The 14,054-nt window shown below is 40.4% G+C and overlaps 1 protein-coding gene across 10 annotated transcripts in view; it reads left to right on the top strand.

Annotated features, from left to right (window-relative positions):
- Positions 1-3,484: 3,484 nt before the first annotated feature.
- The window catches only part of PIKFYVE (phosphoinositide kinase, FYVE-type zinc finger containing), a gene marked incomplete at its 3' end in the record, with an annotated part of 77,093 nt that continues 66,523 nt past the window's right edge, over positions 3,485-14,054 (top strand). For 5 of the 10 annotated variants that reach the window (XM_081243080.1, XM_081243087.1, XM_081243088.1 and 2 more), the window contains exons 1-6: positions 3,485-3,532; positions 7,212-7,392; positions 8,968-9,117; positions 9,369-9,404; positions 12,137-12,255; positions 13,123-13,294. In XM_081243080.1, coding sequence (XP_081099206.1) covers positions 7,221-7,392; positions 8,968-9,117; positions 9,369-9,404; positions 12,137-12,255; positions 13,123-13,294 — 649 coding nt within the window. In that variant the 5' untranslated portion in view covers positions 3,485-3,532; positions 7,212-7,220. Of the gene's footprint in view, positions 3,533-3,560; positions 3,676-4,038; positions 4,104-4,991; positions 5,042-7,211; positions 7,393-8,967; positions 9,118-9,368; positions 9,405-12,136; positions 12,256-13,122; positions 13,295-14,054 lie in introns of those variants that run through there. The other 5 variants (XM_081243085.1, XM_081243082.1, XM_081243083.1 and 2 more) reach the window with 5 other exon arrangements.

Consider the following 14,054-nt stretch of genomic DNA (forward strand, 5'->3'; position numbering starts at 1 on the left):
GGGTACTATGCGAGGTGCATTTTGGTCACTAGAGGGCACTGGTATTTTTCCCAAGAGAAAAGGAAGAAGCCTCGCGCTTGTTGATTATTGAGATGGATTAACTGAAAGTAGCGGTCACTTCCATTTATTCCTATAGAACTGATTATAGAGGTATATGCTCTTGTATTTTCATCTCTAATTTGAGAGTCCAAATCACCTGAGATTGTAAGTTTACTCTATATTATATCAGGCTCACGTTATTACCCCTTGTCCACTACTAAAATTATTTATATTCATTCTTGTTCCAGAAAGGATTTAGGGCAACCTTCAAGATACATACAGTATAGCACGACAAAGAACATTGAATATAGGTGAGGAAAAGACAGAATAAATACAGGAAATTGTACATTTTGTGAGTTTAATCACAAAATGTATTCCATCAAATCCTAAACAGTGCCGAAAGGGGGCTACAAATTTGGCTCTAAGCCAATGTGGGAGGAAAGGTAACAGCGTTACCTTTCTAAAAATCGAAAACAGCGTTTCCTAAGTCAGTAATGCAGGAAGTACTTTTCAACTGAAAAGTTTTTTTGTAGATCCCGAGCAGTGACTTATATTAATATATACAGATATATGCTCCTTGTGCTGATAGCTCTCTACAACTATAAAATAACAACCTTATAGACAAAATGACTAGAAGCAAAACTATAAAAAGTATAGTTTCATAAACATACAATAAAGTATAAATTAGACCAAGGGATCATATGAAGAGAATAGATAGCCCAGTAAAGATCGCCCAGTGTACGGCAAAGTGATTCAGTTATACAGGTGTATACATTCTTTTTTATATTCTTTTCTAATCTGTTTTATCACAGGATATTGAATATAGCTCCCTGAGATATACAGTAGGACCTAGCTGTTTATCCATTCTATACATGATAGTTTGCATGTGCTAACCCGAAATTCCCAATCCATTCCAACCCCACCCGCTCTCCCCCTTGGCTTCCCTGGTGGCGCAGTGGTTGAGAGTCCGCCTGCCAATGCAGGGGACACGGGTTCGTGCCCCGGTCCGGGAAGATCCCATATGCCGCGGAGTGGCTGGGCCCGTGAGCCATGGCCGCTGGGCCTGCGAGTCCGGAGCCTGTGCTCCGCAACGGGAGAGGCCACAACAGTGAGAATACCGCATACCGCAAAAAAAAAAAAAAATATATATATATATATATATATATATATTACCATTGTCAACATTAATTAAACGTAACAAACGATGTTTGGCTGAAATTAAATTACTGCTTGCAATTTGAATGTGAAACTCACTGCTTACGTTCTGGTTCTTTTGAATTTAGCTTGGCTTTTTCCACTGGATGCCATGTGAGGATTCATTTAGAACATCAGTCTTCCAGACTCACAGACATAGAGAACAGGCCTGTGGTTGCCAAGGGGGAGAGCGGGTGGGGTTGGAATGGATTGGGAATTTCGGGTTAGCACATGCAAACTATCATGTATAGAATGGATAAACAGCCATGTCCTACTGTATATCTCAGGGAGCTATATTCAATATCCTGTGATAAAACAAATTAGAAAAGAATATAAAAAAGAATGTATACACCTGTATAACTGAATCACTTTGCTGTACACTGGGCGATCTTTACTGGGCTATCTATTCTGTTCATATGATCCCTTGGTCTAATTTATACTTTATTGTATGTTTATGAAATATTAACATCACCAGGCTAACTACAAGAGGGGGGAATTTTTTTGCTTGTCTTTGTTTTTGTTTCTGGAAGGCATAGACTTGAGCACGTTCACGGGTTAAGGAGGAAGGAGTCATTGGAAAAAGAGGTTGAAGAGACGGCACAAACTTCTGTAATAGGGAAGACACTTTGTGCTCTATTATGAGTTAATCACTAAAGAAATGTTGCCTGTAAGCTTAAGTTATACATAATGGCCCATCTCTGGGAATCCTGCCTCCCAGGTAATGAGCATTAAGCTAAAATACCTTTTTTAGCTCACAGGAAACATCCTGACCAGGCGGACCTTTGGATGACTGCAGGGAGGAAGAAATGAACACATCTCCTGTGGAGGCTGACTGGAACCAGGAAATGTTTGACTTCACTCCCTCCCCTTTTAGTACAAAAGAAGCCTGAATTCTAACTCAGGCAAGGTGGTTCTTTGGGGGCACTAGTTCACCATCTTCTTGGTTTGCTGGCTTTCTGAATAAGTCACTTGCCTCAACACCTCGTCTCTCGATTTATTGGCCTGTCGCGCTGCCAGCAGTTGGAGCTTGGACTTGGTGACACTCCCAGGGGAGAGAGGAGAGACTGGATTGAGAGCTGGGAGGATTGAGCAGAAGAGGCTCTTTTCTCCCAGAAATGAGGGCAGGAGTCAGGCCAGGGTGGATGTGAATGCAGGAAAATGTGATCGGGGTGGTTAGGTAGTTAGGGATCGCACCCAATACCTCGGCTATTTCACTCAGGTAGATGAGATTCTCTTGCTGAGAATGATAGTCCAGGTGGTGTTGGTGCGGAATAGCAGTAGTGAGGAATGGAAGAGGAAGTTGACTGCTGACTCCTAGGAAGATTGCTGAGGGGCTCAGCTAAGGGTGGTGACTGGCATTGATACTGCTATCAGCCTTCAGGCTTCGATGCTACTCTCCAGTGGCTGAAAAGACCCAGCTCAAGGAGAAATGGGTGGGAACTTGCCAAAACTCTTGGGGGAAATGGGTCTGCAGAATTTAATTAAAACAGCACCTGACTTTGGGTTTCACTTCCTTTCTGACTGCCCCTGACAAGTCCCGCAATCCTGTCAGCAGGTTTTGGTATGTTCTCTTCAGCTAATGGCAAAACACTCTAGCAGGACAAAATGATGGCTAATGCTAGCCAGGCTGAGCAATTCGGGGCTTGGTAACTTTATTTGCACCAGTCTTTGCAACACAAAACTTGAGTCAAAAAAATAGCTATAGAGCTAACATCACTTATTCCGGATTAGACATTGTGCCAACTGTCTACAAACATTTACGTACAATGTTTTACTTAATCTTCAAAAACCTATCTGTGAAGGGTACTATCATTAGCTGCGTGTTACAGATAAGAGGCCTGGAGCCTAAAGAAATTGGTAATTTAAGGTCACTTGGTTAGTTATTGGCGGAGTCACCCAAGTCTGATAACAGTATTCGCTTTAGGCACAAGTGCTACGCAAGTGAATGTCAGTCTGTAAGAACGCTGAGCGCGGTAACATATTATGAGTGCCCATATCATCGGACACATACGGTAACCGCAGTCCAGCCAGCACCCATCCGGTGACCCGGCACACTTGACGCTCACGCGCGCAGTCGCCGTGGCTTCCTCTAGGAAGGCTGAGGCGGCCTAATCTCGGTCAAGGTGTTGAGCACGACTCTATCTGGGCTGGACTCCTTCTGCCTGAGCGTCTGATCCGAACGTCGTGCGGGCGGAGCAGGGAGGGCGGAGCCGGCGCCCGGGAGAGTTACGGATTGGAGGGGAGGAGGAACAGAGGGCGGAGCCTGGGGGGGGCGGACGAGAGAAGCCGCAGCAACCATGTAAGCAGCTTTGCTTCCTGCCGCAACCGCCGGCTGCCTGAGAGCCGCGGCGCTGGGCTCTGAAGCTGCATTCCTGCGCTTGGGCCCGGTGAAGCGGGGGCTGGGGTGGAGGGTGGCCGGCGGGGCCGCGGCGGGAGGCGCAGGTAAGGGAGGGGGCTCGCGCGCGGCCGGCTGGGCCTGAGAGTGGGGAAGAAGGCGGGTTTAGGAAGGATTGGGGCCGGAGCGGAGGGGAAGTCTGAAGTGAAGGTGAGAGCTGGGGCTTCGCAACCGCGGCTGCGGCCGAGGCTGGGCAAGGAAGGGCAGAGAACCTGTGCCCACATTCAGGCGGCTCCCTTGATTCCCCGGCTGCCCCTTGTCTGGCGAGTGGGGAAGGGAGCCGGGTGGGGCTGTTCTGGAAGAGGTTTCCTTGGAAGCATTTGAAGTTCTCTTGTTCCTCTCTTGTCCCGTGTACTTGAACTTATTTCGGAGATGCATAGTCCAGTTCCTCCTCCCTCTGATGGATAAGCTCTGAGCCTGTGTTTCAGAGGTGTATGCGTAGACTGGACAAGAAAGTTGCTCATCTACAGAAACGGTACCGGTAGTGGGGTTTCAAATACGTATATACCTCCTTAAATGCTTGCCTCTGCTCTTTGAGGCTATTCCATTTGTACCTATGTTTCAAAGTCTCTTGAGGAGAAGACTTGATTTCCCAGTTAGTATTTTCCCCTTGTTTAGAACGTTCCCAACAAAAGGATGAGAGTGGAATATTTTTAGGAATTAGGGGTCTTATGTTCTATGTAGAAGTCACTGTTAAGGCATTCAAGAAATATGAGAAATGCTGGAATTCTGTATTAGTCAAGTTATTCCTGTTTATCTGGTGAGTGTATTTATTATATTATCCCGTACTGATTCAGTGCATCCTTTTGTAAAACTACTCCGATATTGACAGTAGAGGTGGTCTCTTGGTATATTGTAGTGTCTTATTTCTGATTTATTTGAATCTTGTGTTTTGGCACTCCCACTATCAGGATTCTTACAAAAAAGTTCTTAGTTTCTTTCGGATAGATTCTAGTTTGTGACAAAGAAGGGCAGGTTAAGTTTCTTTTGCAGAGCAAGACGACTTTCCTGTGTCCTCTCTTTTTCTTCTTTCTGGGAAGAATAATATGGATCATATGGTTTTCCTTTGGAAAACCTCCATCTGTTGGTACGTCGATCAAAAATTGAACAAAAAAATCTTTGTAGATGGAAACTAGCATTTCTAGTATTCAGCTGTCCTGCATTGTTAGACATATTTTGAGTATTTAAAAAAAAACCCCACTGTACTTAGAAATGACTGAACTGATACTTGCATTTTTCTGTTTGCTAAAATTTTGGTTTGGCTGGCTTATTTTCTAAATTTAGAGCAGGCTTATTTTCTAAATTTCAGTTCCTGACAAGGCTTTTGATAGTGCTGAGTGGGTCTGCATATACTAGTCGCATTCAAATGAGAAGAGGCAAAGTGCTGGTGATATACGAGAGGTCTTTGAATGAGTAAGTGAGTGCTTCTAATTACCTCTCAGATAGGAAAGAATCCTAGTTTATATCACCGACAGTTAGTTATTAAGCTACCACAGAATAAGAGTTGTAAGGTAGTTTTTTCAGGGTCCTGGTATTATTATGTGGTTATTAATATTAACGCTGTGTGATTGTATTGTTTTAGAAACTACACTGGTGAGTGTTTTCTTGGTAATTTTTATCCTCACACCTTCAAAACCTAATAAAAGTTTCTACATGGGTGACCCTTAGGTGTGATGCTAAGGCTCTAGGAAGGTTGCTAACTCTCCTTCTCATGTTACTTGCAACAAAGTAGAATGTAGGATGTTCTCTGAGGCCTTCAGGTCGTTACTGCTATCACATTATTCTTTCTCTCCAGGACCCTCTTTTTTTTTTTTTTTTTTTTCCTCTTTTTACCTTTTTGAGTTTACACTTGATCAGTCAGCAGCTGACTTCCCAATCCTTTATGCTGGAATATGGGTTGGCGAGACACTTTAGAAAGACGTGTCCTTTCCCTCTTTCCTTCTTCCTCCTCTCCCCCCCCTCCCCCTCTTCCTCCTCTTCTTCCTCTGCCCCTTCCTCTTCTCCTTCCTTTTTTTCTTCCCCCTCCCTCCATTCCGATAAACATTTGTTGCCAGGATTCTCATCAGCGGTTTTATTTTTGCTTTGTTTAAGTAATAATCAATTAAAGTTTTAATTTGGCAGTGTCCTGAGTAGTTAGAATTCAGGTAGACCAGAATTGAAAGTCTGGGAAGAGCTACAAGATAATTTTGCTCTAAAGACTAATTCTGTGCCTTTCATGGGCAAGCACTCTGCTAAAAGTGCTTCCCATATACTGTCCCACTTAATCACATTAAGCCTCAGTTTCCACTATGTAAAATGAAGATGGTAATACATATCTCACAGGGCTCTTACCCACATTTACTCAGCTAAGATACTTCAGAGTCAGAATTTGAAACCAAGAGTGTCTGCCTTCAAAACCAATGCAAACTCGAAATATCTCTTTAATTAAAAGAAGAAATAATTAAATAAAATGCTGCCCTCAGGAAAAAATAAAGAGTAATTCTGGGGTAAAACTTGGCATCCAGTTACAGCTCTACCACTGACTAGCTACGTGACCCTCGAGAAAGTTGTTTTAGGTTCAGTGTACGTTGGTTGCTTCAGAGGTAAAATGTAGTAATAAGCCCAGCTCTGTATCTTTCAGGCTTTTATAAAAATGAAATGAGATGGTAGATAGGATTTTGAAAGTGAAAAAAGCATTCTGTAAGAGTGTAGTGTCCTCCTTGTAAATATAAATTAGATGACAAGCTATAGCATTTTAATGAGTTATGCATAATTCATGGTCTTCTCTTTGAAGTATTAATCAATATGGCAGAAAATAGACATCAGTGCTTTTCTGTTACCTGCATCTGGTGATGTGGTTAGCTTTACAGCTTTGGTTGAATTATAATTTTTGGTTATTAAAAAAAAAAGCTCTTTAAGATCTTCATTTTAATGCCTATATGAATTTAGGCTTAAAAGGAGAAAAACCAGGCTCCTGTGCCTAGGAAGACATAATGATGGGGATCAATCAGCTTGTTGATTTGGATAGTTCTTGTAGGTGATGAGGCATAGTTTGAGGTAACTTTTGAGGTTATACAGAAATGTCGTTAAGGGATGACTATTTCATTTCCTGTTCTTGGAAATATTCATTTTTTATATTTTTTGAAAGAAAACATTGAAATAAGTAAAATAAAACTTTGAGGAATTTGTATGCTTGTGTAAAACCAGTTTTCCCCTTTAAAAAGCTATTTTTTCAAAAAACATCTTAAAATGAAAACTGTATAAATCATGTGAAAATCCTCTTTTTTCCTTTTGCCTGCTCACATTTATGCTTTGCCTTCAAACTTTTAATAATTTTGGTATTTTTCTGTATTTGAATAGTAATTTTGAAAATGAGATTGACTATATGTTCCTAGTTGTAGATAATTGAGACTCTTCCTTATGATCTAGACTTCAGTGTTTTCAAGTCTTAATTGGGAGTGTATGCTGAACTAGATTTATTTACTCGTTGGTTTTTTTAGGTCTGAATTTTTGAAGTCAGATTTCTAGATATTTGGATGCTGTTTGGAATCAACCTTCGGGCTTCCTGAGGAACTTACTTTTGCTTATTTCTTTTGTTTATTAGACTCATGAAATGGCCACAGATGATAAGACATCCCCTACATTGGACTCTGCTGATGATTTGCCTCGATCTCCTACTAGTCCTTCTCACCTCACACACTTTAAACCTTTGACTCCTGATCAGGACGAACCTCCTTTTAGATCAGCGTATAGTTCTTTTGTAAATCTCTTTCGATTTAACAAAGGTAAGACTTATTCTTAAAGATCAGAGACCCTACCATCTTGATTCTCTGAAATTCTCTTGTTCACCTTTCATGCTGTGTCTTTGCAAGAAAGTGAAATATTATCAAGGAGGTAGCTTTATAATCATAGGTCACTGGGGTTAACTGCATAAGAAGAGAAAGCTAGAATTTTCACTTTAATCTTATTAATTATTGGCAACTGAAGATCAGAATTGAAAACTAAATGTTAAAAGGAGGTCTCTTTTTAAAGAGAAGTTAGCATTTTTTTTCTCCTTTCTTAATATATCTCAGTTTTCTTAAGTTCATAGAATGGACTTTTCTCTTTTAGGGGTTAATAGCCAAAAGATTTTAATTAAAGCAATGAAACTAAAGGACCAGCACATGGGAGGAAGGGTTCATATTTTTCAAAAATTGAAAGCTGTCAGCAGGCTTGTTGTTGACCTGTTAAGGTATACATTTAATGACACCAAATGAAAAGATATTTTTAAAATGAGCTCTTTTTAAGTAATATATTTTTTACTTGTTAGAAGAATTAAAAAAAAAAACATGACCTACATCTTTTGCTTTATATTTGTTTGTATTGTTTGAAATGTGTTAGAAAGTAATCCCTCTAGTTGTAATGGATTTGGGGGTTAATAGTTTAATTAACTCAGTAGAAATTTTAATAGTATTAACTGACTTTTATTAACACTCATGTTTAAAGCTCTGTAAAACCTGTTAGTCCATTTGGAAGACAATAATCTTTTTTTTTTTAAAGAAACCGCAACAATCTTATTTTTTAGAATAGTTTTGGATTTATGGAAAAATTAGGAAAATAATACAGGAAGTTTTCATATACCCTTACACCCAGTTTCCTGTGTTATTAAGATCTTATATTGGTAGAGTATGTTTATTATAATTAATGAACTATTATTGATACATTATTAGTAACTGAAGTAAGTATTTTATTCATATTTCTTCAGTTTATACCTAATGTCTATTTTCTGTTCCAGGATCCTGTCTAGGATACGTTACATTTAGCCATTAAATGACAGTAGTCTTTTTATTTAGCATATGTTTATTGAGCACCTACTATCCACTGGGCACTATTTTAATAGTACAAGGGATCTATCCCATAAATAAAGCAGAACAACAAAAAAATCACTGCCTTCGTGTGGAGCTTGCATTCTGTTTCCTTAAATATGCTCAATAAGTTTCTAATGAAAAGTAAAACAGGGACTCCCCTGGTGGTCCAGTGGTTAAGACTCTGTGATCCCAGTGCAGGGGGCCCAAGTTCAATTCCTGGTCAGGGAACTAGATCCCACATGCTGCAACTAAGACCCGGCTCAGCCAAATAAATAAATATTAAAAAAAAAAAAAAAAAAAGTGAAACAAACTGAAGGTCACATATACCAAGGATGTAATTTTGCCACCTTCTTTGAATTTCTCTCTCTTTTTTCTTTAAGAAAACCCTAAGTTTTACTTAGGCATGTAATACAAGTACACATTCTTTCCTAAAAAATTCGCATCTATTTCCTTCTCTTTGCTGAACTCTGAGTCTTAGTTTTTCCAATAATTCCAAGCTTTTGTTTGCTGCAGAGAGAGGAGAAGGGGGTCAGGGAGAGCAACCGTCTCTGAGTGGAAGTTGGACCAGCCCTCAGCTCCCTTCAAGGACACAATCTGTGAGATCACCTACACCTTATAAAAAACAGCTTAATGAGGAGCTCCAGCGGCGATCTTCAGTGATAGGTATGACACTATTCTCATTTCATTCCTCTCTGTGTATTAGACTTTTCCCACAGTCATTGTGTTTTGCAGGTTGTTTACTGACTTAACTTTTTTGCTATTTGGAATAGTCAGGTACTCTTGAGAATTAATGAAACTGTTAACCTGGATAACTGTTGATACCTAAACGAGAGTTCTTAAACATTTTATTAAACTTTAGGCAAGGCAGAGCTTTCTTTGACTGTTTTTTGATTAATTGCGTGCTTGGGTTTCAGCAGAGGACAGTTTGCGACACCCCCAGGAGAACACAGGTTAGTTTCAGCTTTGTGACTGACTGCTGCATCTATTCTCGGGGTGGCCAGTGTTATGTGATGTGCATGCCTCTGGCTGTAGAAGTCTCTCAGTTCCATTAGTGGGCTGCCACTTGCTCTTGGCCTTCTGTCCTTGTCGGGGTGCAAGCTGTCAGTGTGGCTGGATAAGCTGAGCTCCTCTTGCCTGTTTGTTCTCCATCCTGGTCTGCTACGTGGTCATGTCCTTCATTTTCATGCTGTACTGGGATCAGCCTGAATCCACAGACTAGATAAAGTGAGTTGTTTTATGTTTTATTTCTGTTAGATTATTAAACTCAGTGCAGTGGTTTGCCCAACTCAAGGTGACAGGAGAAAGGCAATGAGAGGTGGCATAAGAGAGGGAAAGGGATGTAGCATTGGAAATCAGGTGTCTGTGAATGTCAGATGCTGCCTTGTCTGGCCAGTCTTCCCCATGAGGTCTTCAAGTGAAAAGTAGGCAGGCACAGGTAATGGTTGTTAGCAGAAGGATATTTTATTGCTAGTTGAGACTTGACTCAGAACCTTCTTCTGGTGGGTCAGAGGAGAAGGAGAAACCAAGCAGAAGAAGAGTTTCACGCTAAGGACTGGAGCGGAGCTGGCAGTATCACCTCTGTAGGTTTCCCAGGGCAAAGGGACTCAGCCTGGGTCATATCAGCTGTTTGGAAGGAAGAATCAGAAGGTAGGAAGGGGGAGAGAGAGAAATGAGCTCTTTACTCCAAATGGATGGAAGGAAGAGACCATCCCCACTTTTAGCCTTAAACTCTCCTTAGCTCTTGAACCTGGCCCGTGGCAACACTCCTATTTTTGTTAAGGGAGCTCTTTTGACTAAATCCTATACTGAGTCAAGCATAGGATTTCTTTGTTTATAAAGTTGAGGAGTTGGACTAGAATCTAACCATTTAGGGGTTACAAACTGACAGCCTACCAAACCTTGCCTTGGTGTTTTGATAAACTTGAATTTAAATATCACTAGGTGGAGCTTGTAATGTCTAGTTTGCTGCAATCCCCACCATTCCTTACTGTCTTTTATCAAGTCCACTTGATTCTTTGATTCTGCCTTAGCTGCTAGAGGCATTTGAGTTTCACAAGCCTGGAACTGTTTTACCAATCTTTTCCTACTAAAGGGCTGTGATTCCACAATCTACTAGCTCTGTGACCTTGGGAAGTTATTTAATTTTCTAATATTCATTTTACAAGAGAAGCAACTAAGATGATTTGCTTGAGGGCAGAATGCTAGACCAGATTTCCTCTCATGTTTCATTCACCTTCATCCATGATGAAACCATCATCTGTTGGTTCCAGAACAGTCTTGCTCCTGCTTTTTCTGTGGATGATGCTGTTTTTACTTTCTCATACTCCTAAGTGGCTAAATGCACGGGGCTTCACAATTAATTGTTGCCTGTGCATGGGAGCACAGCCTTACTGTTCTAACAGCTTCATCTGTCTCCTTTTTCAATTCATAAATCATGGAGAGTTGGTTTATCACAGAGACTCAAGAACAATTTGGTCATTCTAATACACATACATTTTTATTCTAGTAATAACACATCTGAGGTATCTGCTGAAATTAAGATATTATTTATAGAAAGATAAAGTTTTCAAAGTTTTCTAACATAGGTGCTGTTTAGATAATTATTTCCGTAATTAATATCTTGGAAAGTTCTTCGTCAATTTAGATTTAGATACCAACTTCACATTTTTTTGTAATTTTTTCTTTTCTACTCAACCAAAACAAAGAACATCTAAATCTAATCTAGCAAACAAGTGAGTTTGGGAAGGATTTAGAGAGGGCTATTTTCCATCTTGCTTTACCATAAGTTATTAGGGTAATGAGATTAAGCTAATAAGGATGTTCATCCTTTTTGTCAAGCCACCTCTACTTCATCTTTAGGTTTAATAACTGCTGGAGCCAGGAATAGGTAGAAACTTCAGTTGTAATCTTGCTCTAAAATAAGGAAATGATACATGACAGCTTTGGTGGACACAAAGCTGGAACGTGGGCGTGTTTTGTTATTGACAGGACTGGCTTCAGTATTGCAGTTTCAAGAGCAAGTGATCCCGTCTAGTTTGGAACTGTAGGAGTAGGGAGGTGGCAGGGAAGGGTTGCATTGGGATTCTAGCAATTCTTTGGGGAAGAGAAGTCTGCTTGGACATCGGTGAAGGGAAGTTTGTGGATAAATTACCGTCCTGGATGTTCTGAAGTCTGTCAGACTCTGTGGGGTTGGCTATTAAATTCCTTCTGATGATCTACTTCACGAGCCTTTGGGTTTGTGGTCTGCAGACTGAACTGAACTGTTCAACCCTGTCGCTGACCTGTTTGACTGTAGAGACTGGGCTAGGATAACACACAGGGATTGCTTTTCCTTCTGTTAAATTTCTCGCAGGTATTTCTAACAGGACCGAAGGACCCAAGAAATCATTAATGAATTTTGGGCCATGTTAAGCGATGCTCCCATCCAGGCCTTAAAATCATCAGTGGTCTCAGACAGTGTCTCAGGTAGCCCTCATTTGCTTGTGAAGCAGTGTTTCACATGGTAATAAACACTTTCAACAGCCTCTTACCCTTATAAAGACTAGTTTTAACTCTCAGTCTGTGTCACTGGCTGGGAGAACCTAAGTATTGATATATACTAAAAATAAGAGGTACTTTGCATTGATACTAGAGACAATTAAGGTAGTTTTTTTTTGCTCTTTGTTTTGCAAATCTCACTCAGATACCAGAAGGAAGGCAGAACCTGCCTTTGGAGGTCATGACCCTCGTACAGCTGTTCAGCTCCGAAGCCTCAGCACAGTATTAAAACGCCTCAAGGAAATCATGGAGGGGAAGAGCCAGGTACTGTCTAGAGACTTTAGAAGATTACTTACTAAGCACTTACATGGGGACCATGTGGTACTCACTAAAAATGGTACAATGCCACTTGAAAGAAAGTTCAGTTAATACTAACTTCACCTGTGGACACCATATTTTTTACTCATAAGTTCCTAATTTTACTTTATCAATTTTTTTCATTTATGGATTGTGCTTTTTGTGTTCTGTTTAAGAAATGTTTTTCTAGCCCGGGGTAGTAAATATTCTCCCATGGTTTCTTTAAGAAGCTTTATTATTTGTGTGAAGTATATGGATCAAGATTTACTTTTCCCCCATGGATGTCCAGTTGGACCCAGTACCATTTTTTAAAATTTATCTATTTATTTATTTATTGGCTGCGCCACACGGCATGCGGGATCTTAGTTCCTGGACCACGGATCGAACCCGTGCCCCCTGCAGTGGAAGCTCAGAGTCTTAACCACTGGACCACCGGGGAAGTCCCAGCACCATTTTTTTTTTAAAGACCACCCTTTACTGACTGCATTACAGATCTTGTCAGAAATCCATTTATATGTGTGAGGGTGAGTCCATATATGTCCAGGGCCCTCCTTTTTCTTCTACAGCTCCGTTTTTTCCTTCCACTAATACTCTGTCTAAAACCACTGTAGCTTTGGAATAAATCTTAATGGCTGACATTATACGTCCTTCAGTTTATTCTGCTTCAAGATTGTCTTGGTCATTTTGACCTTTTGCATTCCCATATGAATTTTAGAAATAGCTTGTTAATTTCTGCAAAAGAAATTTTCTAGGATTTTGATTAGCATTGCATTTGCCATTGCATTTTAATAATCAGTAGTTTCAAGAAGCCTTCACACATTTTTATTGTTACAGGATAGTGACCTGAAGCAATACTGGATGCCAGATAGCCAGTGTAAAGAGTGCTATGACTGTAATGAGAAATTTACCACTTTTAGACGCAGACACCACTGCCGACTGTGTGGGCAGATTTTCTGCAGTCGTTGCTGCAATCAAGAAATCCCTGGAAAATTTATGGGTTATACAGGTAAATGAGCTGTATTGACAAGTTTACAATTTTTAAAGGTCATAACAATAAAATAGTTATAATACAGGACCCATGTTAAGTCATTTTTTTATTTTGGACATCATGTGTGAGTTATGGGGTACACAAACATGAGGGAGACATGGCTTTGCTTTTAAGGACCTTATAGGCAAATAATAAAGTAGATGGGGATATTCATAAATAACGTGAGTAAAAGACAGTATATCATAGATGCTACCAAAAAACCATGGGACTGTTAATGTTTTTTTTGTTGTTGTTTTTGTTTTTTTAAAATTTTTAAAAAAATTTATTTACTTATTTATTTATTTTTGGCTGTGTTGGGTCTTCGTTGCTGTGCACGGGCTTTCTCTAGTTGCAGTGACGGGGGGCTACTGTTCGTTGCATTGTGCAGGCTTCTCATTGTCGTGGCTTCTCTTGTTGCGGAGCACGGGCCCTAGGCACGTGGGCTCAGTAGTTGTGGCTCGTGGGCTCTAGAGCGCAGGCTCAGTAGTTGTGGCGCACGGGCTTAGTTGCTCCGCGGCATGTGGGATCTTCCTGGGCCAGGGCTTGAACCCGTGTCTCCTGCATTGGCAGGCGGATTCTTAACCACTGCGCCACCAGGTTAATGTTTTATGAGACAAGTTGGTTGGAGTGATCACTAATTTGTATTATTATGAGAGTTTTTATTTTACAAAATACAGATATTCCTTGAGTTATATGACACTGTGCTTTAGCAAATTGCATTTACTCATATTCTTCCCTA

Source organism: Mesoplodon bidens, assembly GCF_964165515.1.
Source record: "Mesoplodon bidens genome assembly, chromosome: 8".
Classification (NCBI taxonomy): domain Eukaryota; kingdom Metazoa; phylum Chordata; class Mammalia; order Artiodactyla; family Ziphiidae; genus Mesoplodon; species Mesoplodon bidens.